Here is a 27,063-nt window from a genome sequence, read left to right as displayed (position 1 = left end):
CCTGCATATCAACAACTCAAGATGTATTACAGTGAAATTTGAGATGACATGAGCGGAGCCAAAAAATGTTTTTCCCTGTTTCATTGTCATTTTGGAGAACGTCTTTTATTCAAAACAATTCTAATACATTTGAACCATCTGATGATCTTTAAATAACTTTAAAAACATGATTTGAATTTGAGTGTGAGAACTGAATGTATACTATTATGTTGTGTTAAGTTCTGCCAGCCCGGCCCTCTCTGTGCCTTTGTTTACTGTATGAATATCTAGACTGCTGTTTTACATAATTTCATGTTATGCATCTTTTTCTTCTTGTGCTTTCATCCAGATCTCCAGGATAGAAAACGTGTCTCACCTGAGCGAGCTGCAAGTGCTGAACCTGGCAGGAAACAACATCTCCAGAGCTGAAAACCTGCAGGGCCTGAGCTGTTTGACTGAACTCAGCCTGCGACACAACTGCATCTCTGTTGTGGTGAGGAGCCTCTTTCCCATTTAGTTACAGCTTTAAGTTTTATATTCACTGCTTGCGCACTATTCTACTTTATATAAGAAAAAAACTACTTATCAGCAATATCCTATCCAAGACTGCAGTTTCAGTGCTTCCCTTTGTGGTGCTTCTATTTTCCTTTATAGATGTAGAAGTTACAGATAGTGGTAAGGAAGATATAGTATCTGCAGACTTGAGGACCTTCTTTTGTGCACCTTGAAGTTTGATGATCAGCACTGATGCAGCTGTGTTTCCATATCTCTATAATCTGGTCCCAGACTGTAAACACTGCAGCTGCCTTGTGGCGTGTAAGAGCTATAGACGTTGCACATGTCAGGTGATGAATGCTGCATTTAGATGTACAAATAAACATACATATAACACCTGGCACCTGCTGCTTAGGAAAATGTTCCTCATAGGATAAAAGTGCTTGTAGCGTGCTTCATCTTTCACCTCCCTGTCCTTCCTTTGGACCAGGTTACTATTTCCTCTGTTATGGGATCACACATACTGTCACAAAATAACAAACAGAAAATTAAGTCAATAGAAGCTCTGTAAGAAAAGTCTTTGGTGAAATGTATCTGATGATGTTGCTTAGGGAGACATAGCTCATTACCCAAAACCTCCCACCAACTTTGTGGCACAGTGAGAGAGAAACTGGATATTCTAAACACGCAAACTCCCTCCCCTTGGTTTCTATAGTTTTAATCTGATAAACACAACAGTGCATGCCAAAACAGGCCCCTTCATTTGTATGCAAATCCCCTAAGCCCTTTCCTGCTTCCTGGGGTAGAAAATACGGAATCCAACATTGGGTTGTATGAAAACCTCATCCTGTCACTCATCCTGTCCTGCGCCTGCAAGTTCAGATCCAGGACCACTTCCAGTCGTAATTATCGGATGTTTTATTTGATACACAGGAGAGAAAAATGCTACCCCTCAGCAGATTCTTCGGTCTCTGTCATTAGAGGTGTTTGCTGCCAAGTGCTTTTATCAGGCTCAAAGTAAATAACTATCCTCCAGGTGTCCAGGTTTTCCCTTTCATTCAAGGCAGATGGAAAGTGGAATTCTGGACTGCAAAAGAAAATGTGAGCGAGTTATAATAAGTACGTTTAAGACTTGCTTATATGCCCAGTATTCCTATGCATATTCTAGAAGCATTATATGTTTAACATGTAATCTTTATCTTTGAGTGATGAGTGTAGGCTTAGGTTTTAACATGCAAAAACAATTCATATTTTGGTTATGCTGTAATAGGTAACCTTTTTCATTTATTAGTTTTGCTGCAGTAAATTCTCGTGCAGTTATTTCATATACTTGTAATCCAATTTTTCCTATGTTGTCTCCATGCATCCATCCATCCAGTATCTATACTGCTTATCCTGTTTGGGGTCGCGGGGGGCTGGAGTCTATCCCAGCTGTCGTTGGACAAGAGGCGGTGTACACCCTGGACTGATCGCCAGTCAATCACAGGGCTGACACGTAGAGACAACCATTCACGCTAACACTTACACCTACAGGCAATTTAGAGTGACTAATTAACCTAACAAGCATGTGTCTGGACTGTGGAAAACACAATAACTAATTGATGATGTAATATATCATCATTTATAAAAGCCCCGCTGTATGCACTTGCTCCCAGGTGGGTCTTTCCACTGAGAAGTCCTGTGGCAGTCAGTAAATGATGCATTTTACATTTTTGGCAGCAGAGGCACTGATTTGTTTGAAATAGCTGTGTAGTCAGCATAAGCACTGATAAAACAGACAAAGCAAAAAGGATTCACCCAGAGGCAGCCCGGCTTTATGGATTAGCCTAAGTTTTTCCAATGGATTTGTCTTCTTGTGGGGCCAAGCAACAGTACAAATTGTTCAATGCTGTTTGCTAGCTCTGCTATAGATTAGTCAGCTGTGCATCTAATCAGGTCATAACATTCTGACACTATGAAGGTCTCTTCTAGTTTTTTATTCTTTTAAAACTTCTAACTTTCACTACAAAGCAAGCTAACTTTTGACAATAAAAATGCTATTGATTTATTTGTGTAACTGTGAGTGCAGTGCAAAAACAACAAAGCAGTCAGCACTTAACACCAGATTGTAGTCTCAATGTGTCCACCCACATAATGAACCGCATCTGCAATTCTGGCGCACAATACCTGAGGCAAGATGTGTGCCAGCTAGACTTACACCTCAAGCCTGTGCTATTCAAAGAGCAACCACAAAACCACACGGCTTTTAATCTTTGACACCCCCTCAGCATCCACGTGTACCTGTGTGTTTGTATTAGCAGCCTTTATGCTCTAATGTGGTGTGTTTTTGCATGCAACAGAGACAGCAGTGATGAGTTCTGTTTTTGTGGAGAAATGCCTCTGTCAGAGCTCAGCATGAGTGTGAAAACAGAAGACACGCAAACTGTCAGTAATAGAAGGGTGGAGCTGGGACAGAGAGGTGAAGGCGAGGCACACAGACTCATGAATACACACAAACAAAAACACACACACACACACACAAACACAGCAACAAAGCTATTACTGACCTCACAACAAATCTTGTCATCTGATTGGTTCTGATCAATCGGGTTTTTAGAAAAAGATCTCACATTGGTCGGGGATTGTCATGCAGCACATCAGCTCAGTGATGACATCATTGTGTCTGAGACAGGGCTGCTATATTTAGTCTCAGACAGCGTGCCGTGGCTGCAGCTTCACCAGCATCCACACAGGCGCTGGTACAGACAGAGGCTGTGTGTAGGAGGGTCAGATTAAGCTAGCACTGGTTAGCATGACTTGCAGTTTTAGATGGAAAGAATACACACATCTGTATTGCTGAGGTGCAAAGGAACATAAAACCCTACAATTTCTAGTCACTATACAAATGATGTATCAATTTATTATGTAAAATCTGCTGTTGTCATACGAATCACAAGTCTCTTCATTCATCAGATACAATAACCTGTCAAACTACAAAGCAATACTTTCAGCTAAATGACTTCATCATGTTATAATACCTGATAATGTGACGTGAGGAGCAAGGAGAGCATTATATAATGAATGTACAGTGTAAAATACATTACCTGCCTGCCTCCCTTTGAACCAGCTCCTTCCAGAGTAGTAAACTAAATCTAAGCTGCACCATTAAGTCTAGATTTAGAGGGTGTGTGAGTCAGTACTCTTTCAATGGTTGAAATCTCAATCTGAAAGTGTATCACTTGTCTAAGCTGAGGCATGTGCCCGTTTGTTATATGTGTACTTTTTGATATGTCCACACATGTTTACAGAAAGTGTTGAAAGTTCACACCCACTAATCTAGTCACTAGTCACACTAGACAACCACAAGCTAGGCACCTGGAACACACTTCGCGTAATTGCATTCAGAGTTGTGCCAGAGATAAGCTTACTATGTATCCAAATAAAGGACAAATTAAGTACCGGTAAATCTCTTAAGAAAGGTATCAAATGTTGTTATTGCTCGACAGGATGTCTGCACATGGGAAAGGTATGAAATTGTTGCTTCAAAATAGTGTAATGCAGAGAGACTGAAATATACAGTGAAGAGTGAAGCATCTCTTGTTGTATTCTAACTAATAGCATGGAACAACTGAATACTGTGTCACCAAATTTAATTAAAGATTCACCAGTAAAGTGATTCAATTGCAGTAATTCCATAGATTGTGCATCAATCTTTACAATCAGACAAAGGCTGTCTGTAGCATGGCTGCTGATGTTGCATACTGTACTACAGAGAGCAGTTTGGCTGTTTGAGTGGATGAAACAAGGATGAGTAACTGTGATGTTGCTGTGCTCTATTTATATAGTTGTGTGGAAGGGGGTTGTGGGAGTTTTCTAAATGATGAGACTGTGCTGCAGTATTTGTATTTTTTTCTGCAGAGGTAGCTCAGCCTCAATGCAGGGCCGGTCTCTCCTTTGAATGGAAGCTGGCAACAGTCTTGGAGGAGGCTGCGAGGCGGTGGCTGCAATATGGGCGGACGCTGACGCAGCTCATTCAGACTGCTGCTGGGAGTGTCCTCTTTGCTTTCAGCATGTGCAGAACTGGCCATCTGCACACACACAGCCCCGATCTTTATTTCCTCACACACACTGCCATCTGATTAGCTGAAGTCGTTGTAGTTTGTGTCTTTGCTTACATCCTTATTTAGCCTCGTCACTTTACCAGCTGGCCAGCTGTGGCTCCTCACCCCACCCCCTCACTAAACTCTGCATTGATTTTAATGCAGATCCCGTCGGAAGAAGAAACTCCTCCCATCCCAGTCAGTTCCCATTGAATTTACCCCGGCTTTTGTTCTTGCTTGACGAGGTACAGTAGCTAGCTGCTCAGCGTGTGTACGTCTGGATGTATATGTGCTCAAGTTAGCTTCCTGCAGCAGGGGAACTCTGCATTAGCGCAGCACACACACACACTCTATCTCCCCTCCCCCTTTCCTCCTCATGCTCTCCCTCTCTCTCTTTCTCTCTCCTGCCCCTCCTCTCCATGTGCAGACGCGGCAGCATGCTGTATATGTGTGTGTGTGTGTGCATGCGCAGGATGGATGGGGATGCTGTATGCTGGAGCTGAGAGCTGCAAGGTGACTGAGGGAATGGAGAGGGATACAGTGCTCTGACGGCAGTGACGATGCAGTGCTCTCTTTCCGAGCACCTTCTCCTCTTCTCATCCCTCCATCTCTCTCTCTTCCCTGTCCCTCTTTCTCTTTCTCTTTCTAGACTGAGGTGGACCGCCTGCCCTGCCTGCAGCGCCTCTTTCTCAGCTGCAACAACATCACCAGGTAAGAGCTCGTACCGCTTAACTCCCTCCTCCCCACAGGGTAGGGACAGGGACAGTGGCCGGACACTTACACGTCCACTCCCTTGGCTCTCGGCAGGGGCCTGGCCAACAAGCTCTAGGCAGAATAAGCACAAACAGTCTCTCTCTCACACACACAGGGGTTTGCTGTGGTCGGTAGTTTCTGTAACCTAAAATAGAACAACCGGGATGTGTTCTTTATTATCAGTAATTAGCATGCTGTTACCTAAGAAATGGGTGTGCCAATACATTAAACATATTCACCAGAGAAGCAGGATGAGAGATGAAAGCTCACTTCCATGTAAAATTAAACACAGACTTGTAGGTTGATTGAATTGAGAGCAGCTTCACTAGGTGAAAGTGTGTAGGATGAATGAGAGGAGTGTTTTGCTGCTTAGTGCAAATGTCAGCCTGCTTTACGCACTTTTTCCAACATCTACACGCTGTTTTTTTCCCCTTGCTTCTCCCTCTCTGAGTCAGCTATCAAGATTCCATAGAGTAAAGTAGTTAAAGCGGCACACTCCTCTTAACTGAATAAGGCTGCTTTAAACTGCTTTGTGTTTGCCTGGAGGAGGGGCCTGTATGTGGGATGCTGGGTGGGCCTGTGTTCATTAGCCTCCTTTACAAGTCACCTTGTTATGTGATAGATATGACCTGACATCTCATGTCAGCCTTGTTGTTCCAATGTCTTTGTAAGTCTGTGTCTGACGCGCTGTAACAGAGAGAATCAAAAAGACAAAGAAGAAGGCAGCAAATAATCACTTTGAATTCTCAAACTCGTCGTGACATTATTTGGCATCAACCCAAGTACAGTGTGGTTACAATATGTACACTTTAATTTATTTTCTTTATATTTTCATTCTTACTATCCTGCCTTTTGAGAAAGGTATTTAAAACAACTTCTCTTTTAATGGACACTCACCATGGCACCATAGCAGGTGTTTGTACCTTGTGAAACTGTTAAATGCTGATAGGAGCTCAGCTGTGCTCTGTTGCTGGGTAGAGGGACAGAACAAACTCGCCTTCGTGGTGCAGTGAGTTGGTCCAGTAGAGGATATTGGAGCCAAAAAAAAAGAAACCCTCAATAATGTCTTAAGTTTGTATTTATAGTAATTTTGCATTTTCCACCTTCCCTGCCTGGATAGTGAAACTGGAGCGAGGGAGATCTAGCTATGACAAGTCAGTTGAGAAAAAAGTGCAGGGATTGTATCGCTACATGAATTTGGAAGCTGCATATTTTTAAACCACGCACCTCTTCTCTCAGCGTACAAATACAATATAACTTCTTATCGCACCCAGGGACAGATGCATGTAGACTTTTCATTACTGCGACTATTATTGAGTGGTTTCATTAAAGTAACAATACCCAAGTGGGCATTTTTCAATGGGATTATAAATGCAACGATTATGCAAAATTCATGAGGTGCAGTCAAGCACCATTGATGATCTCTCAAGTCGTCCCTCATAATCATTGAAAAACACCCTTTTCATTAGTTGCAGATTGTAATAGTCTCTATTACAAGTAATAATGTATAATGACTTAATGTTTCTTACATGGATGGGAATTATAACAAAAATGCCTGAGGTTAATAGTTATGACGTATTTAGTTCACATTTCTTAAATGAGTGTTGTTTCCTTACAACCATAAATCAAGTGTAACATGTGAATGTGTCTTTGGACAACCAGTTCCGTCTTTAACAGTACACCAGAGGTTTATAATCTGACCTTAATTTGCATCCAGAAAAACCTCTGGCTGGGATCAGGCATCGTGCAGAGTGGGAGGTTCAAAAGCAGTTCCAGGCGAATGATTCATCAAGGTTATTATCACAAATTAGTTATGATAGAACCCCGCTGCCCCGCTTAGCATTACTGTGCTTTTTCATGTCTCCCTTTTGCCACAGGGTGATATCAACAGAGTAGCCAATTTTTCTCTCATCGTTGCCCCCTGAGTCATGACACGCTGCTAGTGTGCCTGCTCTTTCACCAGTTTATCGTGTCTCGTTTTAGCCTAAACTTGTTGTTGCTGAACTTACCCTGTGAACTTAACTACTACTTTCATTGCAAAAGAGTTACAATAACAATATGTGGTTTTTGCGTCGCTGTAACTTTTGATCTGACTCGAAATGTTCTCTCTCTTTGTGTTTAGTTTTGATCAGCTAGCCTGCCTCGGAGAGTCGCGCTCCCTTTCTGAGCTCACCCTGGATGGGAATCCTGTAGCCCTGGAGACATGGTACAAGCAGGCCGTCCTGCGCTGTGTGCTTCATCTGAGACAGCTGGACATGAAGCGCATCACAGTAAGGCTTAACTGTGTAACTCTGTCTGTGTTTACTACAGGAAAAAACTGGCATCTGGTCGCTGAACATTACTGATGCAGACATTTTTCTTTTACATTTGCTTTATTTTTCCTTCAGATATTCTTGATTTATTTCTACACATTTACCACAGCTTCTCATACGAACACAGTGGCAGAACATCATGTGATAGCTGTATGATGCTGTATTAATATTTCTAACATGCAAAGATGGGGAATCATGTAGAAAAGCATAAAGCTCAAAAAGTCTGTGCTGTCATTTTTATTTACAAAAGCCAGGCCTAACCTGATGACACTGTACATGCTGATTCTTGAGTTTGACTCGATATTTTCACAGCTCAAAACAAACGTACACTATATATATCCACATAGACCTTTTCCCATTCACTGTCAAAGGGGCATCTCTAAGCTCCTGTGCACCCTAATGCTATAGGGGTTAGTATGTTCTCTGGCTTTTGTGCCGCATTCTTCATGTTCATAGTTCAGTATTTAAGGCTACAATGCATCTGTGATTAAACTATGCGTGTGAGCTTAAAATTTAAAATCCACATAATGTATATCCAGTCTAACAAAACTATGATTACTCTCAAGCAAAAACATGAAGTCATAGTATTAATATATCATGCCAGCAAAGTGCTACAGTGAAATATCAGCATGCTTTTAGAAGCTGTCAAGCAGGAAGCATCCAGGTCTGAGCTTGTACTTTCAAGGAATCTGTGAGTGCCACACACCTTGCCCTCAGAACATACTGCTGATACTTTGGAAAAAAACTTTTTTCATGTTTTTACTTGAGTTTTAAGGTATATTTGGTCCTTAACAGGTTTGGCAAGTTTCATCATCTTCAGGGCCAATAAAGCCCTGTGACTAACTACTGCTGTCTGTCGCTGTCAAGTCTGAAAAAGGATGATGTTTTAGTTACAGATAATGTACTTTTAGCTCATAAAAAGTTTTAATTTGTTGACAACGTCAGCCCAGGACAGGAGTTACCATGAATTTAAACAGTGTCAGGATATTGCTAGAAGCGGACTTAGAAGATCCAGATTTTCCCCTTCAAATGATCTTGCCCCTTGAAAAACTTGCCCCCAGTGCACTGCGCTGTCAGTAGAAGTGAAATCATATTATCTGAGATAATATCTGCGCCTGGGAGATTCTCCATTAGCACATTGTCCATTATCTGTGAATGAGATGAAAGTTAATACTGCAAATGAGGAGATAAAGGGCTACTGTTGAGCTGTGCCAGAATGGACTGGATCATATCAAAGGCTGAAAAAAGGAAGTTCAAAGAAGACGCATACAACAGACTGGAGCTGTCTTTTACTTAACGTATTATCAGTTAACTTATAGTTGACTAACATATATTCCCACTCTGATTATATTATTTACCTGTAAATACAGGTCAAATGGCAAATATAGAGTTTCTGTATCAAAGACATGTTTGTGGGAGCATATATAGATTTCACTAAACAGCTTAAATATGTTTCAGATGTTTTGTTTTTAATCTGAATTTATTGTAGTTGACGGAAACTGTAACAGCCAAAAAAGTCAGTCTTATAGATGAGGCTGCCCAAACAAAGACATTGTTATTGCTGAAGAATAGCAGCCTTTGCAATCATTACGATATTGATCCATTTCACAGAACAGTACACACACTTTAGTCATTTTTCCCATTTGAGGCGGTTCTTCGCACAGAATGAGTTTACAGTAGGGACATACCGGCCTGGCATCTAAACGTGTCTCCCCGAGCTGACATCAGTGCCTTCACTCCGGCGAGGCGAGCATTTTTCAGCTATTGATTAGACTGAAGCATCGACTCTTCTAGCCCGTCACAGACAGCTGAATATCCCAAGCCCTCAGCTGCCACACTCAGATTGTGTTTGCAGCAATGCATTCTGGGAGTTTTGGCTTTCCCCAACAGCTGGGCACAGTTGATCCGAGACTGAAAATCAGACAGATAATCCTGTGATGCAGCCGGCTGGTGTGAGAGTCTCTCCCATCCTCCACAGTGGTCCAGTTCTGGTGGAGAGGACAGTCTCCCTGGCGGCGTCTTTTGTGGTTCCCCTCTCTCTTGAATAATTTAGAACTCATGAATGGAACGACACTCTGATTGCACAAGCTCTCTCTTTCAGGACGAGGATCGGCGCATGGCTGGTGTACAGGCTCGAAAAGAGGAGGAGAAGAAGAAGGAGAGTCACAAGCAGACGATTCATAAGGTACCACTTGATCTGTTTCTGTTGTTTTTCTGGATTTAGGGTTTAGATATACACTAGAGCAAAAACACGTGACGGCCTGCATCTCAGAGAGTAGATTAACAAGTGTCCTGTGAACCCACCGGTCCCCTTCTTTACACATTTGATGAGTTGTATTGTTCATTATTCTTAGTAAGAGGAGGGATGGTCGTAAAAGTTCAAGTTACGACAAGTGTGGAGTGCTTGACAAGCTGAATGTTCTACTGTATATGCTGTACTTCAAATACATTGCATTTTACAGTATAGGTCTTAAAACAGGCCATTGTTATCATGTTATCCATAACTACAAAGTTAAAATAAGGTTTAGGCGTGTATTTGTTGATCCTTTTTTTAAAATGTCTTTGAAGTATATTAAACATATTTCTTATTTCCATCTATGTGTTGAAATGGATGCAGCCGTGTTTTTTAAAATACACTTTTTGGATGCTGACAGGGACATAAATCTACTTATCAAATGTCAACACATACATCAGCAGACACAACACCATTGCCCTTGGGGATAGTTAATGAAGGGGAGCTGCACATTGTCCACAGTAGTATAGTAAATGGTACTATGTTTTTAAATGGGATGTCTTAAAGATGATCTGTCGTGCACATGCATCTGTTTCTCACTCTCTGTCGTGTGTATGTGAGTAAGTGTTGATGTGCTCCTGCTGTGTCTGCGCTGCAGTGGTTACTCTCGCTGAGAGACGGTCTCTGTGCGGCACACATTGTCTCTCAGTAACCTGACTCCTGCTAATCCCTGGTGTTGTATATTGAATGCGGCAGCCAAGAGTTCGTAAGGGCGAAGGATTCACTATGAATTGATACTGACTCACCCCTGCATCGGGGAGTGGCACATTCCATAACCGAGCATATCGAAACTCCGGCTTGGCCAGGACAGAACAAGTGAAAGACAGCAGAGGAGCAGAAATCTGCTCTCTTGCAGGGGAGGGATGTCACTTTTACTGCTGTTAGAGCAAACTGCAGGAAATCAAAATGCTGCAGAAGCAAATAAATTGGACCAACACTTACACACAGATCAAGCTCTAGTGCTTTAAGAGATCTGTCATTGAGGCCAGTCAGCAGTTTTATAACTCTCTTCTAAAACATATCTTGAAGAAAAGTAATGCAGCAGGTGTAAATTGGCCTGTTATTATGTCAAGATGTACAGAGTGGTTCCATTATCTGAGTACATGCCCTCTGTGTGCTACTCAAGAGAATTGTCACTTGAAACCTTCTCTGTCCTCTCTCTGTGTGTCTATGTGTGTGTGTTCGTCAAGGAGAAGCGGCGTCTGGCGATCCGTAATGCAGCGCAGCAGTGGGAGGGGGTCAGGGCCTGCCTGGAGCTGCCACCAACAAATGGCTCCAAAGACGAAGTCAGTCCAGAGAACAGCCCTGCCCACTGCCCCGGCCACACCAACGGCCTCGCACAGGAGCCTTCTCCAGAAGAACCCAGGTACACAACACATCTGAGCTGAAAGAGTCACCGGCTGGTTGGATAGCAGAATAATGTAACTCTGGTTGGTGTGTTTAAGATCTGCATAACTTGGGATCAATTATAGAAATAGACATTCATTTCATCCACCTGTAGGCCTCATCTAACTTAGCTGAGCCTTACCAGTCTACTAGCCTTTTTAGAGGCTTTGTTAGTCTTACAAATGTCTCAACCACCACTGAATGGATTCACATGGCTTATTGTCGAAATCAAGGACCCCAGATGATGAATCCTCTTCACACTGGTGATCCCCTAAGTTATCCAGTAGTAGTATCATTAGGTTGACATTTGTGGTTTGTTGGATGGATTTCTATTAAATTTGGCGCAGACATTCACTCCCCTTAAGATTAATTTTCATAACCTTGTTGGTCCCAAATATCTGCAAAACAAATTGTATTCCAAACTGCAATGTTTAGTGCTTAGCAACAAATGTTAGCATGCTAACATGGCAAACATTCTTCCTTCTTAACATCAGTATCTAACAGTTAGCATGTTTGCTGTCCTCGAGCTGTGAAGCACTCGATTCAACCGCAGTTTGCTGGCAGATGAATGGAGTATCCTGTTTCAACATGGCTAATAAGAAGGCACTCTAATAGTTATGGTTTGATTAGGCTGTGGATAAAGTGAAAACATGATTTATGTATCTTACATTTTAAAATGGTGGAGGTTTGATTTGACATACAGTAGTTAGGAGTCTGATCTCCTGACAGGTCAAATCTAGGCTAAGGCCTTAGTTGGGCAAGGAATATCTGCTGAAGCGGAGCAGTTTTTAGGTTGAATAACCCTTTAGTGAATTTGGCAGACTAATGTGTGGCACCCTGTCAATTATGTGAAAGCTGTCTGAATGGACACTCAATAGCCAATTAGAGACTTGTCAACTAGATAGAAGAAGGGAGATAACATTAAGAAGGGCCTAGCCTTTTTGTTTGGCAGACAGCTGAGATGGAGGAGAGGATATATGTCTGCCTCAATAAGAGGAGAGAGAGAAGCATGCATGAAGGTGTGATAAGTATGTACATTTATATTAACAAATATTTGGTCATAAATGATGTACTTATTTTTTATCCCAAAATATTTGGTTGTGATCAGAGTGTCTGTTAAAGTTCCTGCTACATTTGGGATTCAGCTGATTTCAAAATAGGTTTAGATTTTAAAACAATAAATAAAAGCCTTTCTTTGCAGATTTGCTTCTTTCCATCTGAGAGGACTCTGAAAAGAAAACATTGCTTTAATATCAGAGTTTTTCTCTTTCTGTGTCCCTTCATTAGACGGGTAAGCCCAGGTTCAGGACCAGAGCGCCCGGCAGGGGGAACAGAGAACAGACTCCGCACCAACAGCCGTCCAAACAGCCCACGAGATCCAAAGTAAGACTAAAATTGCATGTTTGTGTACACTCACTGTCGGACTCCATGATTACCTAAAAACAGACAAATAAAAGGATCAATTCCACTAATTGCAAAAGATCATATCTTCCCTCATGGCATCTAGCCGTGCAGGTAGTCCTTTTTTGCAAAGGTGCAAAGATATCTGCTATTGTGACACCTTCATTGTATGAGTAGAAAAGAATTTTGCTCCAGGCAATGTTAAATAAAATAGCATTGAAAAAGGGTGAATGAACGGAAAGACACTCAGAGATACCTGCACATGTAGTAGTGTTATGGTGTTGTGCTACATTATGACAAGGGCATTATTCAGAAAGATATGTGGATAAAGATTTTATTTAAAGGTAGGGGGGTTGGCATGTCGACTTTCTCATCTTTAGCTTAAGTTTTGTTGATCTGTTGTAAATATGCCTTTTATGAAATGTAGTAAGTAGTTACCTGTGTTCAAATGTAAGGTACCTAAGACACTTTCCCCTTAGAGGAAGAGGATGTGATTAACACTTAAAGTATTGCAAGTTTTTATTTTAACATGCTGAATTTGTTGCCCTGTTTTAGCTCTTTCTCCTATTTGTCTCGTGGGATTTTCATGTGAAGTTGTTGCTGTTGGTTGGAGAATAAATGGCTCAAAGTGAGATATATAACACAAAACAGATTCAACCCACTCAAATGTCGCAAAAAGTTGTGTTCCTTAACCATAAACTTCTCCACTGAAATCTTTAAATCGTGTTGTTACAGTCCACAGAATAATCTAATAAGAACATATAGATGGTTCTGGTTCCACGTTCGATCCCTGTAACAGCTGGTTTATCAGACTTATCTTTAATATTCTTGAAGAACAAAGAGACCCCCTTACTTACTCCAGTGACTTGGATATGGGCGGCTTCTGTGCTCTGTGAACTCTGCGAAGATGTCTGAGGACCTTTTTTCTTCTTCCTCTGTTAGAAGTGCTCTAAATCAACAGTCTCTGCTCAGTCTAATGTGAGCATAGCGCTCTAATATACTCTCCTGCACAGATTGAGAACCATGTCTGGATGAGTTATGAGAGGGGCAGGCTGAGATGAAAGTGGGGGCTGTGTCAAGGACTATTATTACATGTTTCAAAGACGGCTTCTCCTTCCTGCTCCAGGATATGAAAACGGCCCCGGAGCACAATCCCTCAGTGGCAATGGCTCTCCTTCACAGGCTCTATTATAACTACAGTCATGTGGCTTAACAGGTTATGTTGATGAACAGGACTCACGCGATTCAGTCTACCACACTCTTACGACTTAAGAGTTGTATTACTTCTGCTTGTATTAAATGACAATATAACAAGGGCCTTTACAAACCCTGGCACCACCAGTAACCTGAACGAGAAGCAGGCTCTGTGACTGAAAGGTCAAAGGGTAAGATGCTCAAAACGCCCGGCTGTATGTTCAGTGGTGGGAAAGTTTAAGCTTGTTTTGTTTAACAGTGTGTGGGTTTATTGGAGAGTTTGAATGCTGCCTACACAGAGTAGCCCAGATGACCCCACATCGCTGCAGGAGAACTAGATGCTGAAAAAATTACATCATCCTCCCCAATGAAGTGCACGGAGGGGCGGATGATAGATGAAATTGTCTCTGTTTCTAAAGACCTGTGACTCAACACTCTTGCCTCACTAGAGCATGACATCACTTATCAAGTCCTGAAGGGTGTGATTTTCCCTTTTGCCCCCTTAAGAGAGAGGGTACAGTTTGTTACAGGTGTTCCTTAATACTGTTACTCCAGAATCTCAACAGATTCTTGGTTTTCCTTTAAGGTCAAGGGCTGGACACAGCCTGACAGCAAGTTTGGAAAAAGTGTTCAGGTCAGTTTTTAAGGAGATGGGTGAAAGAGCAAAGTCGAATTTATGACGCTAGACAAACAACTATCATGGCAAATCAGGATAGTATAATTGTTTAATTTAAATGATCTTTTACTTTCTGTTGCCTCCCACCTTCTACAAAAGCATAATCCAACCCATTCTCCTACTGCTCCATCTGTTTCTTTAACATGTTAACTGTCGCCATAAGAAGAAACTCATACTAGGGATGTGAATTTAGAATTTTTTTTGGACCAGTTAACCAACACTCTTAACGATTAATAACCGGTTAACCGACAAGATTAAGATGTCCTTTTTGGATTGGATTGGTAAGTGTTGTGCTTTTATCGCCCGATGCATTGTAAGCTTGTTGTTGTGTAGTAAGTTAAACCTATTGTTGTCATAGACACAAAAAACGTGTGCAGCGTTTTTTCTCTCACCGCACAAGCGCTTCATCCCAGCGCTCCCCAGCGCCCTGCCAGTGCTTTTGTGCCAGGAAAGGGCGCTATGTGGACACTGGGCCTAACAGACCAGCTTGATGGGATTTGGTTATTAAGCTCAATATAGCAGCTCCTGAAACCCCTCGACACTGACCACACTGACAAGATATCTTTCTCTACCATTAAACACTCTGTATTATCCCCTCAGACCGCTGCGCATCGCACTTTCTCCCTTCTAGCATGAAGGGCAGAGTTGGTTGAGAAACTTGAAATGGACTCGCCGGTCGGGATGCTTTGCATTGTGCTTATACCACCGCTGTATTTAAGTACTGCATTGCACAATTTACTAGTAACATTGTCGTCGTCGTCTTTGGTGACATAGTCCCAGCGCTGCTCTCCTCTCAGGTTCAGCTCAGCTAACGACAACAAAACATGTGTTTCCCAAAAATGCTTTATATGTACAGTATATTAAAAAAAGACACAACATTTTATTTAACTGTTTAACTGGTAGTATTAACCGGTTAAAATTCTTAACAGTCGGTCAACGGTTAACAAGTTAATATGCACATCCCTAACTCATATGAATAACACAAACCTCCTCCAAAATAATTGGCCTCCCCACCCCCAACCTCTCAGACCTCAACAGCAAAGCCATCACACACAGAGCACATATTGCACATGACCCCAAACAACCCCTCAATTCATCATTCACACTGCTTCCATCAGGTCGCAGATACAAGACTGTAAAAGGGCACGCTATGACAGGAGTTTTGTTCCCTCTGCCATAGCGTCATTAAACAACACTACCCGGCAACTGGAGGAAGGGAAAGTGCTGTTATGTGTAAATGTGTCTTGTCGTTATGTTACATTAGGGTTAGTTAATCTATGTGTCCTAGAGGCACTGTAAGGAAAGGACAATAAAGAATCTAATCTAATGTAATCTTGTATTTATAGTTGTTTGAAGCCAATATCCTATTAAAATAATATTTGATTTATTACTCAGCCCTAATGTAATATTATGACAGGATTTATTACTTTGTCATGTTATAATTCCTTCAGGTTTTATAAATTGAAATATTTAGTCTACAGTCTTTAGTGGCCAGTGACAAGAGAAGTGAAAGCACACACTGGAATAAAACATTTTTAAAAAACAGTTAAATGTGATGAAGAAAAGGGAAAACATGAAGGTGATGTCATCTCTGGTCGGCATTAGCAGCTCCAGTTTGGGGAAAAGTTAGAGTGAAGTTGAAGTGAATGTTGACAGCACACTTAGGTTGATTGCACCAATGTGTTTCTGCAATAAATTATAGGACAATAGATTGTGCCACTGCCAAAGTGTGACTAAGATGCAGGCGCAACTTTATTCTGTTTTGAACTATTCACAATGTATCTGTCTTCATCATTTCCGCTAAGAGAGGGGAGTGGGGGTGAGTGGCAGTGACAGAGTTATTACTCATAAACCCAATAGTGCGATTGGTCACCATGTGGGAAGATGGGAAGCCTTTGCACTGTTCATACATCCATTTAATTGAAAAGATGTGATCCTGAACAGGTGTTTTTTCAGTCACATAAATCTATTATCTTCACAATGGTGAGAAAGAAGCTCAACAGGCTTCTTGAATAGAACCTGAAATTTAAAACCACCACATATTGTAGAAACACCCTTTACAGTGACAAGCCTTACATCAGCACCACTAAGTGCCACTTGAACCATTTGTTTTCACTCTCTGACACAGTGACATGATATAATGCTCTCTTGATATGACAGCTCAGAGGGCAATGTTTCATACGTGTCACTGCCACACAGTGTTTAGGCAACTGGAGACGAGTGTGTGTGTTACAAGTCATGTCTGTGGGGGGATTAAGTTGTTGGGAGATGACAGATGTCCTTTTAAAAACTCCTGTAGGATTAAGTGAGATAGCCCTAATTGAATTAGATTCAGAGTCTAATAAGCCAGAGCAGGATCCGTGTAATTGTGACAGATTCTTTCTTCCCCGCCTCGTTCCCTTCTTCTCTCTCTGTAAGTCGCTGGGTTTATGTCAGAGGGGATTCAGGGCCACCTGGCTGCCTTTCAGCTGTGATTACAGGGGAACAATATGTGGCACAGTGCAGAGTGTGTTGATGGCACACATCCAGGAGCACAGAACTTACTCTCATTCTTTACATTACTTATCTCCCTGTTACGCTCCATCTCCTGCACCGTTCCCCCATCTCCTCCTGATTTACTGCCTTTGGCACACTTACGTCTGGGAGGCGTGGCATGTCCTGGCAATTAAACTGCATTTCAATATCTGGCACCTCCCCATCTATTGCTCACAAAGTCCCATGTGTCTCTCCATGTGTGCGTTTGACAGGGCACACCTGGACTTTGCATGTTTAGATTTTTTTTTACTTTACTACCCTGTTTGTTTCTTATACTAGTATTAGTATTACAACTGCCCTGAATCAACGCCATTTCTGTTTAAATACATGTAAGTCATTTGAGAATATGATGTGTTCTGCTCGTTGTTGCTGCACTGATTGCAAGAGGGGATCCTTTATTTTTTAGACATATTCTATCTTTTCCTTTAAAGCCCATGGCAAATCAGAAATTAAGTGTAAAAAGTAAACATATCAATAGTTTTTTCTAGAGATGTGTGTTTTGTAAAGCTTTCTATGCTTTCAGGGGATTTTTAGTCGGAGTTGGTTGTTGGCCTCTGGGAGTAATTGTCAGCAAAGAAGACTCAACAACAAATCTACTTCTCTTAATACTTCCATGGCAACCTCAAAAATTATCCCATGATCATCCCTTTAAGAATGGCTCACATTCAGGATGAATGGAGGTTCACCTTGGGTGTCATGTTAAAGGGCCAGTTCCCCGACTTTCAACCTCAGTCCTGTCATGCTATTATGGGGAGCTAATGCCATTATGGTAGAAAATTTTATTTGGACGATCCACCGGTATATTCTCATCATATTTTGGATTCTGTACCGCTCTGAGCATTTGCCTGCAGCGATCAATGTCCTTGACTGGAAAACGGTAGTATTTCACTCCAGTGTTTCACTACGTTCCTCCACTGTTGTACAACTTTCTCCACAGCTATGGCGCCAATTTCAAATATTATTGCTTCTATTGATTATAGAGAACACCAGCTTTGACTGACAGGGGCTTTTTGGCCAGTTGCTCCTTTAACGTAATGTATCTGGATAAAAATATGATGATTGACTATGATAACCCCTGTCAGCCACTGGTTTATTTGTGAGTATCAAGCTGTATTACACGGTTAATCTGGTTGTTGTGTTAATTAGAGGTGTAATGTGTGGCTTTTTTGTTAGGCTGTGTTGTCCCAAAGGGTTTTTTAAACTCACTGAACTAATTAAAACTCACTGAACTCAAAAATACGCCCTCATAGAAGACTTTGAGTTACAATGTGTGTTTACATAGGCACAAACATGCAGACCACACAAGCATTGAAAGGCCTTACAGCCATGGTCTTTAATTGGTCCGTTCCTTGACTATTACCTGAGGCACCCGACCCTTCAGCTGCCTTTTACACAAGAATAACACCCTTTAAGTTACTTGAGGCAAAGTAGCACCCACAGACAACCTGATGTCAATGTTTTGTCACGTTCCTCCTCCAGAAGCTTACACATATGATGGTGGCTGGTGCAATACTTCACTGTGATTACTGGTTAGTGACCACATGTCAACCATCCTTACTGTTAACAGTTTTCATGACAAACACTTGAACCAAAGTACTCAGCTCTTTAGTTTTTAGTTGTGATGATTTGCTGCTTTTCTCTGTCCTGTGATAATGAAAGGAATATCCTTGGGGTTGGGACTTTTTGTGGCATCAAAAAAATGTATCAATAAAAAACAATAAAATCAAATTTTACTGTCAAACTGTGAACCTCAGTATGTGTAGAGGTGTTTACACTGTAAAGTGGATCTTTAACTCAATCCCCTTTTTCGCTGCTCAGTTAGGAAACAGCTCCTTCTCTCCACATCAGAGAGGAGTGAGCTCCTGGGGGATCAGTCTCACTGTGCCTGCAACAAAGGTGGCCTTTTCAAAGAAGCTTCAGTTACAGCTACCTCTCTGTCTGCACTGTGTCTGCTGTCCGTTTTCATCTTCTTTTCTTTTGCTGTCCCTCAACACTCGCTTTCTAAAAATGGGTCTCAACAGGAATTCTTCTTGAATTCGAGTCCTGCAATCAAAGGATTAGTCTTCTAACCGCTTTGGCTTTCTGTTGCAGTGAGATCGGGAGGGTGTGAAATATGAATAGGGATGATTAGTTTGTTGGCGGGCTGGACCCAAAATGATCAGTGTTGAGTAAATGCAGCCGGTAGCCATCTGATGCCCTGCTATGCTGACAGTCCCCTGATTGTCAGTGGACCCAGAGGGCTGAGGACATGAGCTCGGACAGGCAGGGAGATTATGTCTCCTTGAGACTCGCCCAGATTCTCCACTCTCACGACTCTCTTATCAGGGAAGGGCACTTCAACTGCTGGATAGCAGAGTCAGAGGCAATTAGGCAAGACAAATAGGACATTGATGAGAGCACTGCATGCTCTGTACTGATGTTGCTTTTTCCTTTTTAAGCACAATGCCTGCTTTTTCAGACAAGCGCAATATGCAAATCACTTCTGGCTCAGAGATAGTCTTCAGGTTTCACAAGGCAACAATTTCTGTGCATTCAGCATAATAAGGCTGATTTACAAAGACTGTGTGTGTGTGTGTACTCTGCAGGCTTGTGGAGGCAGGGAGCGGCAGTGTGCAGAGCTTGTCCCTCTCTGAGAGTCACCTGGCGGAGCTGGATGGAGACACCCTGCGTTTGTTCGGTCTTGGAGCCCTGGAGGCCCTGGAGAGGGGCTGGGGGGTTCAAACTGCTGGTGCCGTCACGGTCATAACCTTCCGCTACATCAACTTCGACGCCATTGTACCAACACTGCCGAGGATAAGGGTCAAGTTCCCCAATCTGTCGGTGAGGTCAAAAGCCACATACCACAATGCACCATAGGATAATGTTAACATTAATTTCCCCAAGAAGACAAAAGTGGTTTTGCTCATCTAATCCCAAAATGGTCTAACATCATCTGACCTCAGCAGATAACTGAAAGTGATAGATATCCAGTTGTGGCAGTTCTCCACCTTCTGCACAAAAACGTCAAATCTCCTCAGGAGACACTTATAAGAACTTCTCCCAGCCTACTTTGTCTTCATTACAAAATTGTCACAGTGCTGTGGTAAAGAGAGTACTTTCAAAGGGAAAGAAAAGAGGTCATTAGCTTTAATTGGACACGGTGAGGACTAAAACTACAGCTTACAATACCTGCTGTATGGATTTCTTCTGCTTCCAGCCCAATTAGCCGCCTCACAGGTGTCCCTGCTCCTGGGCTAGGAATGCAATGAAGCTAATCAGAGAATGTATTCTAGCAGGGTACTCTGCTTGTCTCTACACAGAGAAACAAAGACAGATGGATATGAAATCCAGATCGTCTTTGATTAAACTGAAAATTTTGGTTTTGTAAGTAGGGTTTCCATTGTCTGAGTTCATTTAGTTTTGTTAGTAGCTGACATTAAACATACATATGGTTAATCAAACATTAAAGATTAATTTCAAAATTTTCATGTAAATAAATGTCTGTTAAGTCACTATCTATCGCCAAGTGAGGTAACACAAGGTGATTGAGCCTATGGCCCACTTATAAAAGCCTTTGCATTTGCAGTAATACAGACTGGGTGTATGTGGAAAAGATCATAAGCGGTGCCCAGTTAGTGACACGTTTTCCATCAGCCAGCAGTGGTTGGTCTGCCAGAGAGGGTAGGCGGAGCTAAGCGGCTGCTTTTCCGGTCTCTGCAAGTGTTGCGAGTAAACAGTAATCTACTATGGCTGAACAAACAAAGAAAAGATCGATGACTACAGATACAACTTCAAAAATAAGTGAAAATCCAAAGAAAAACAAACAAATTGGACGCTCAGAAGAAGCAAACAGTCTAAAAAGGGAAATCAATTGTTACAACTGGAGCCAACTGTGGACGTCACACATGCAACACATTCAACAAGAGAACGTAACTGAGATCTTCGAGATTACAACATTAGCCATAAATATTGTTTAAAATAAATATAATATATGTGCTTTGTACATTTAATATACTTTAAAGTAAACCTTCCACTTTCTTGAAAGAATGCATGTTTTCAATCAATGAAACTCACCCTAATCCAATATTACATATTTACAATAGATATGTTTAATTTAAATCTCTAAAACCAATTTGTTGCTTTTTCTGCAGCATCTGATCTTCTTGGAAACCAACATCAGCCGTCTGCCCCAGCTGGCGGCCCTGGCTCAGGTGAGGCGTCTGGAGCAGCTGACCATCCACCCTGAGGGCAACCCTGTGGTCAGTTTGTCTCTGTGGCGCTCCTTCGCCATCTACCGCCTCCACCACTTCAACCTGCAGAGGATCAACGGCCAGGAGGTGAGGACCAGTTCGTTTTTTAATTCAGTCCCCCCACTGTATAAAGGTGGTGTCTCCTGTCCCCTTTAATTTAGAAATAGAGCAACAAATAACAAGGTTGAAGGTTGGAGTAGTTAAGCTACTTTTTAGGAACCATGCTTGGATCTCTGGTAAAGAGTTGGAGAAGATTGTTACTTTGCTACTCTCAGATCTGTTCGTTAATATATAGAACGACTACTTCAAGTACCTAATTAGCTTAGCTTAGCACAAAGTCTTGAAACGGGATACCTGGCCACATAGAGGATTCTTGGGATTCTTTAAGTTTGTTTAACCTACGATATTCTCTTGTTTCTTACCTTGTTTTTATTGCCTCAGCTGTCTTTTCCCAACCAGCATCTGTGATGCTGAGATAAAACACAGAATTGTAGTGTAGAGACACATATGAAGTAGCAAACCAGTCAATCGTCTTTTGCTGCATGTGCAAGTTCCTGTTCGTGTGTCTCCCTCAGGTGACCATGAATGATGTGATCGCAGCAGAGCGCGTGTTCGGGACACTGGGTCACATAGCAGCCACCGAAACTCCACGCTGCCGGCTTCTCCTGCTGCTGGAGGAGTCCAGGTGAGAACTTGATCTCAGACACAACCTACCATTAACAGTTTAATGACAGGTGTGTGCTGTGTCCTGGGCAGTGTATGTTCTCTTAAATATGTCAAGAATGTGTGGATTCTTAAAAGTGTATAAGAGTTACAGCTTACGGCTTGTGAGTGAGTAGGCTACTGTACATGTATGTGCATGCCTGTGCGTAGCGTTTTGCGTGTATACATTTGTGTGTGTGTGTTCACCTTTGTGTGAGACAGCGAGACGGAGCCTGGCACCAAGGAGCCAGGGGAATTAGACTATGTGTCTCAGGGTAAGGGTGGGTACTTGGCACTTCGACACAAACATTCCTCTCTCTCCCCGGCCAAAAGCTCTTGAGGTCTGTCACTCTGCGTTAATGAACAACATACTCGCAAAAAGAAGCCAAATTCTGCCAAATTTGTCATGCACAAGAATATTTCTAATGGTCCTTTTTGTCCCGGTGATTGAGGGCAGGCTCAGCTGTGAAGGTCAAATGCAAAGCTGCACACTGTATTACTGATTCTCCAAAGATTGGAAATTTGCCCTGTGAAATCATCTGACTTGTTATTTGAAATTGTATTACATGATCTGTCTAAATAGCCTCCCTTTTAATGGACATAATTAGGGAGATTAATCGTTCTGGGTTATTTAGTTATAAGTGGAAGACAGTGACAGTAATGTGCGGATGTAAATGTGAGCTTATAAATACTGTCCTCACTTGCCCCGTTCAGAATGATGCTAAAAATGTAGTAAACTTGAGAATAACTGGCTTTTGTCTGCATTTCACTCTGATTCACACACCGTTGTAGATAATATAGTACAGCCCCAGGGCCCAGATTATTTTTGTATCACTACTTAAATCTTAATCACTGTTATCTGCAAGGAGAATCATTAAGCCTGAAGTTAGTGTATCTATTTGTTGCACTAAACGCTGTTAGATTTGACCGTTTATCTGTGGAAACCTTTCTCCTTGAATCAGTTTGTCACATTAAGTGTTTTTTTTGGTAAAAAAATACTGTCAAATGGAAATGAGGAAACCACCGTTCTGTTGTGTTACTCATACCTCTTTCCCACCCAAATTAGCGTGCTGATGACCCGCTTATAGATGCCAATTGTCTCTGTTCCCATTGCCAGCGGAGTATACTCCTGTCGGTCTCTTTTCTGCTGCGTCACAAACGTGCTGGAGACAGGGTTAGTAAGCAGTGAAGACGTTACGGTGGTTTGGTCTTTATTGTGTCTATTACTCATTCAGTCTGTTTATCAAACTCGGCGCAGACAAATTTGGAACAATGTCCGAGCGCTGCTCGGACGGAGACGGGTGGAATTTGTAGCTGAGATGACAAGTAGTTGCAGAAGTTTCTGACGAAACATAGCATTGCACCGGAAAGTGGGCGGACATTAGCTTGTCGACACAGGTTTTGTGTTCCCATCAATGCCGGATCGGAGCCAAGGTGATAATTACCCGGGTCTACTGCAGAGTCATTTGACCCGTGTCTGAATGCCCATTGTAGCCTTTCCCATTAAGCAAAAAAGCTGGGTGTTAGTGGGTTTTATGACCAGTGGCATCAGTGAGCTGTTGGTTAAACACCTAACACTGGTGACAAGATTTCTACATAGGTCAGTCTGTAGTGGTGGGCCCTTAATATTCCTCCTAGGATCCTGCTATTTTAAGATCCTGGATGTTATTGCATGTACTGTTTAAATTAAAGCCTTTGATAAAGTAAATGTCCGTCAGAAGTCACTTTAAATAGGTGTTCCTCGGGGCGGTAGTTTAGCTCAGCAGGTAAAACACGCGCCCCATGTACAGAGGCACAGCCCTCGACACAGCAGCCCTGGGTTCATCAGATCATCTGCCCTTTGCTGCATGTCATCACCACTCTCTCTTCCGTCATTTCCCACTATGTCCACTGTCCTTCTCAATACAGGCAAAAGCGAAAAAAAAAAAGAATAAAGGGGTATTCCTCATTAGCCTAAACTCTTCAAATATCAGTGTAATAGATTAAACTGTCTTGCAGCTTAAAGAAAATCCTCTAATCCGGGAAACCCCGCACATATGGTACTTCAAGTAGGATAAACTATATCTAGAAAATTATTTCTGGCCCAGATGTGATGCTGTTTGAGTTTCATATAATCTGTAGCTGTAGGGTTTTGGGTACAGTTAGCTATGGAGACAGTCCCCTGTCATCACTTCCTTGCTAGTGTTGCTGTGCTTATGCTAGCTTTTAAGTGTCTCTATTCCAGGCAAAATGTTTGCCTCTGGAAGTTGTTGTTCAAGGTAGTAATCTTCAAAATGACAGATTACTACCACCATTAAAATTTGTTTTTCACTTTTATGGAAGGCAGTAATATCCTCCTTTATCTTCCCCCTCCTCTCTAAGTAGACAGTACTTTTCAGAATGAATTGTATCATAGTGTTACATTCCCTGAAGATGGTTAGAGGATGAGGGGTGTAGCAATAAATAAAACCCAGGGAAAAGGAAAAAATATAAACTAATTTAAAGGAATTTTATTACAAACTAAGTCAAACTTCCAACTAGCTTCCAACTAGCTTCTTTCAAAAACAACAACAACAAACAACAAAAGAGACGACGATGTTTCTGTACAAAACATAAGTACAATTAGAACAATAGCACTAAGGCGCCAAGGAAAATCACCCTCCTTCCACAGAAGGAGTAGACACAAGCAACATGACGTCTGACACACACGCAGCCAAATGGCCCGCTGGCATTGACTGCCTACACTCTCTCTTGCTCTTTATGCTCTGGCCCTTGATTGGAAAGTCGGCACAGGTGAGCTTAATCACTTGCTGCAGTGAGTGGAAGAGCAGCACCTGAAGAGCACACAAGAGAGAGACACAAGAAAACACCACAATACACACACAGCACTGCGGCACGTAACACATAGGATGCTGTAGTGTGTGATTAAGTGTATTAATGATAAACTAAATGCATAAATCGCTGAGTGATCTTGCTGCATGAAAGTTTTGCATTTTAGAAAAATGCAACTTTATTCAACAAGAGCTTATATAAATTGCTTTGGCTTTGTGCGCAAAGAAGTCTTGCCCACAGGGGACATGCAATTACCCTCCATTGCATGATGGTGCCTCCTTTTCACTTCTTTATGTGTGGTGGGATTAGATAGCAACGTGGTAAAGAGCACGCTCCTCTTCTTGTGGGTATTACTGAGCTGGAATAGGTTACACACTGATCATTACAGCTGTTTTCTCAATGGAAGTTTGCACTCAATTACACAAATAGAATTAATTTGATGGAAACACAACACTGACTTTTTTGATGCCCACACACACGCACACACATCAGTGAGCTTCATTTACCCTTTTAGTCAGCGTGATGTGTGACTGACACACTCACAAATGCGTTTTGGCATACACACTCACACATACTTTACAGACTATCTTATCCTATACGGTATTTTTGCCTCCAGCCTGATCTGAAAATACTATTTCAGCATCCTGGCACTGGCCTGTGGAACATGTTGGTGCAGTCATTTTTCACATGAGATTTCGTACTGATAGACAGCAATACTGAATGTAGTTTACATCACTTTGAAAGACTACTTCTTTTGTTAGTGTACATCCTGCTGCCGAGAGATAAGAGGGAAATTATAACACCCTTACTGACATCACTGTCTGTGCTGTATGTGCTGAATATCTGCTGGCAGTTCTGACCGATTTCTAAAGCCAGTCAGTTTTTGCATTTCTCTAACAAACTTGCTTTACACCTCAAAGGTGAGTGAAGGGTATATAATGGACACAAGAACACACTTTGGTGTCACTCACTTTTTGCCACTGTTTCTCCCCCAGGTGTCTGTGTATCTGTGTCTGACTCTCTTTCTTCACCCTGAAGGAAACGCCAGCTGCAGTTCCTGTTGGAGGGGCGGGGCCGGCGGGCAGGGCTCAGTCCGGAAGAGCTGCGAGACAACGGGAAGCTCCTGGGAGAAGGCCTGAGCAGAGCTCTGTTCAACTACCCAAGCAGAGACTGCAGTGCAGAGAGCCCTGAGGTCAGTTCTTTTGTTTATTTCTATGTTTTTGAACAATTTGTGGTTTAACAAGTGACTGGTAGTTAAAGGTAGGTAAAAGCTAGTTTGAGTCCCACAAAAACCAATTTGTAAACAGCTCAACAAGACCCTGTTGTGTTGTACATACTAAACCCCTACAATACGTCACCCTATCTGGCTCTGAACACTCAGATGAACCAATGAATAGTATTTAATGTTGCATTCCTTATTGCAATAGTTCTAGGTGAGCTCTCACAAAGAAGAAGCCAAAATTTCATGTAGAAAAAAAAAGGTTTAAAAGGTATAATAAGTAGGATTTTTCCTGGCATTTTGTCAACAACACATTCAAACTGGGCACCTCCCCCCGCTCTCTTCGTCACCAGAAGCTCACTCTCACTCTCTCGTGAGAACACGCCCACCCCGCCGAGCTAACACCGACAGCATCACGGTAATGGTTGAGCTAGCATGCTAACCGCCAGGTAGCTTTGCGCTAGCATGCTAACCGCCATGTAGCTTTGCCCACCTACCTATCCAACAGGAAGAAGGCCAACTCTGCATCGCTCTTTCGCCATGTTCGCCGTTCTGAATGGGGCCCAGTTGCTAATTTGAACGACTCCCACACTCACCTATACGCTGTGATTGGCTCAGGGAACCACAACAGCGCTCCTCCTGAAAACGTCCTGTGCAAAGCAAAACAACAGAATAGATGCAGAGGGAAGGGTCTCACAAGGGTCTGCACACACACTCACAACACACATGTATAGAGGCTCATAAATGATGATTTATATTATATTTATTAAAGTCTATATTTTCTTTTTCTAGGAAAATCCTACTTATTATACCTTTAAGCATGAGAAATGCATTACTAAATTTAGTGCATCATCAGACACGAATAAACACTCACCTTCCATGCTGTGTAATTGGTGTTTGTGTGAGTGTTTGCATGTCAAGGGAGACACCATATGGGCACCTGCCATCACAGATGTTTTGCTGAATGCATTATTTCAACACCACATCTTGTGTGTCTTG

The 27,063-nt window shown here is 42.1% G+C and overlaps 1 protein-coding gene across 1 annotated transcript in view; it reads left to right on the top strand.

Moving 5' to 3' along the window:
* Positions 1-27,063, top strand: part of LOC138587905 (leucine-rich repeat-containing protein 49) — a 35,254-nt gene that overhangs the window by 6,781 nt on the left and 1,410 nt on the right. Inside the window, exons 8-17 of the mRNA XM_069658006.1 lie at positions 329-472; positions 5,203-5,264; positions 7,429-7,576; positions 9,720-9,803; positions 11,102-11,277; positions 12,585-12,680; positions 19,689-19,923; positions 21,234-21,419; positions 21,908-22,017; positions 25,884-26,037. Of these exons, the coding sequence (XP_069514107.1) occupies positions 329-472; positions 5,203-5,264; positions 7,429-7,576; positions 9,720-9,803; positions 11,102-11,277; positions 12,585-12,680; positions 19,689-19,923; positions 21,234-21,419; positions 21,908-22,017; positions 25,884-26,037 (1,395 nt within the window). The remainder of the gene's footprint in view (positions 1-328; positions 473-5,202; positions 5,265-7,428; positions 7,577-9,719; positions 9,804-11,101; positions 11,278-12,584; positions 12,681-19,688; positions 19,924-21,233; positions 21,420-21,907; positions 22,018-25,883; positions 26,038-27,063) is intronic.

Source organism: Semicossyphus pulcher, unplaced genomic scaffold, assembly GCF_022749685.1.
Source record: "Semicossyphus pulcher isolate SPU_LCO1_2020_fin unplaced genomic scaffold, fSemPul1.0.p SCAF_1, whole genome shotgun sequence".
Lineage (NCBI taxonomy): Eukaryota > Metazoa > Chordata > Actinopteri > Labriformes > Labridae > Semicossyphus > Semicossyphus pulcher.
This window is presented reverse-complemented; position numbering and strand designations above follow the sequence as displayed.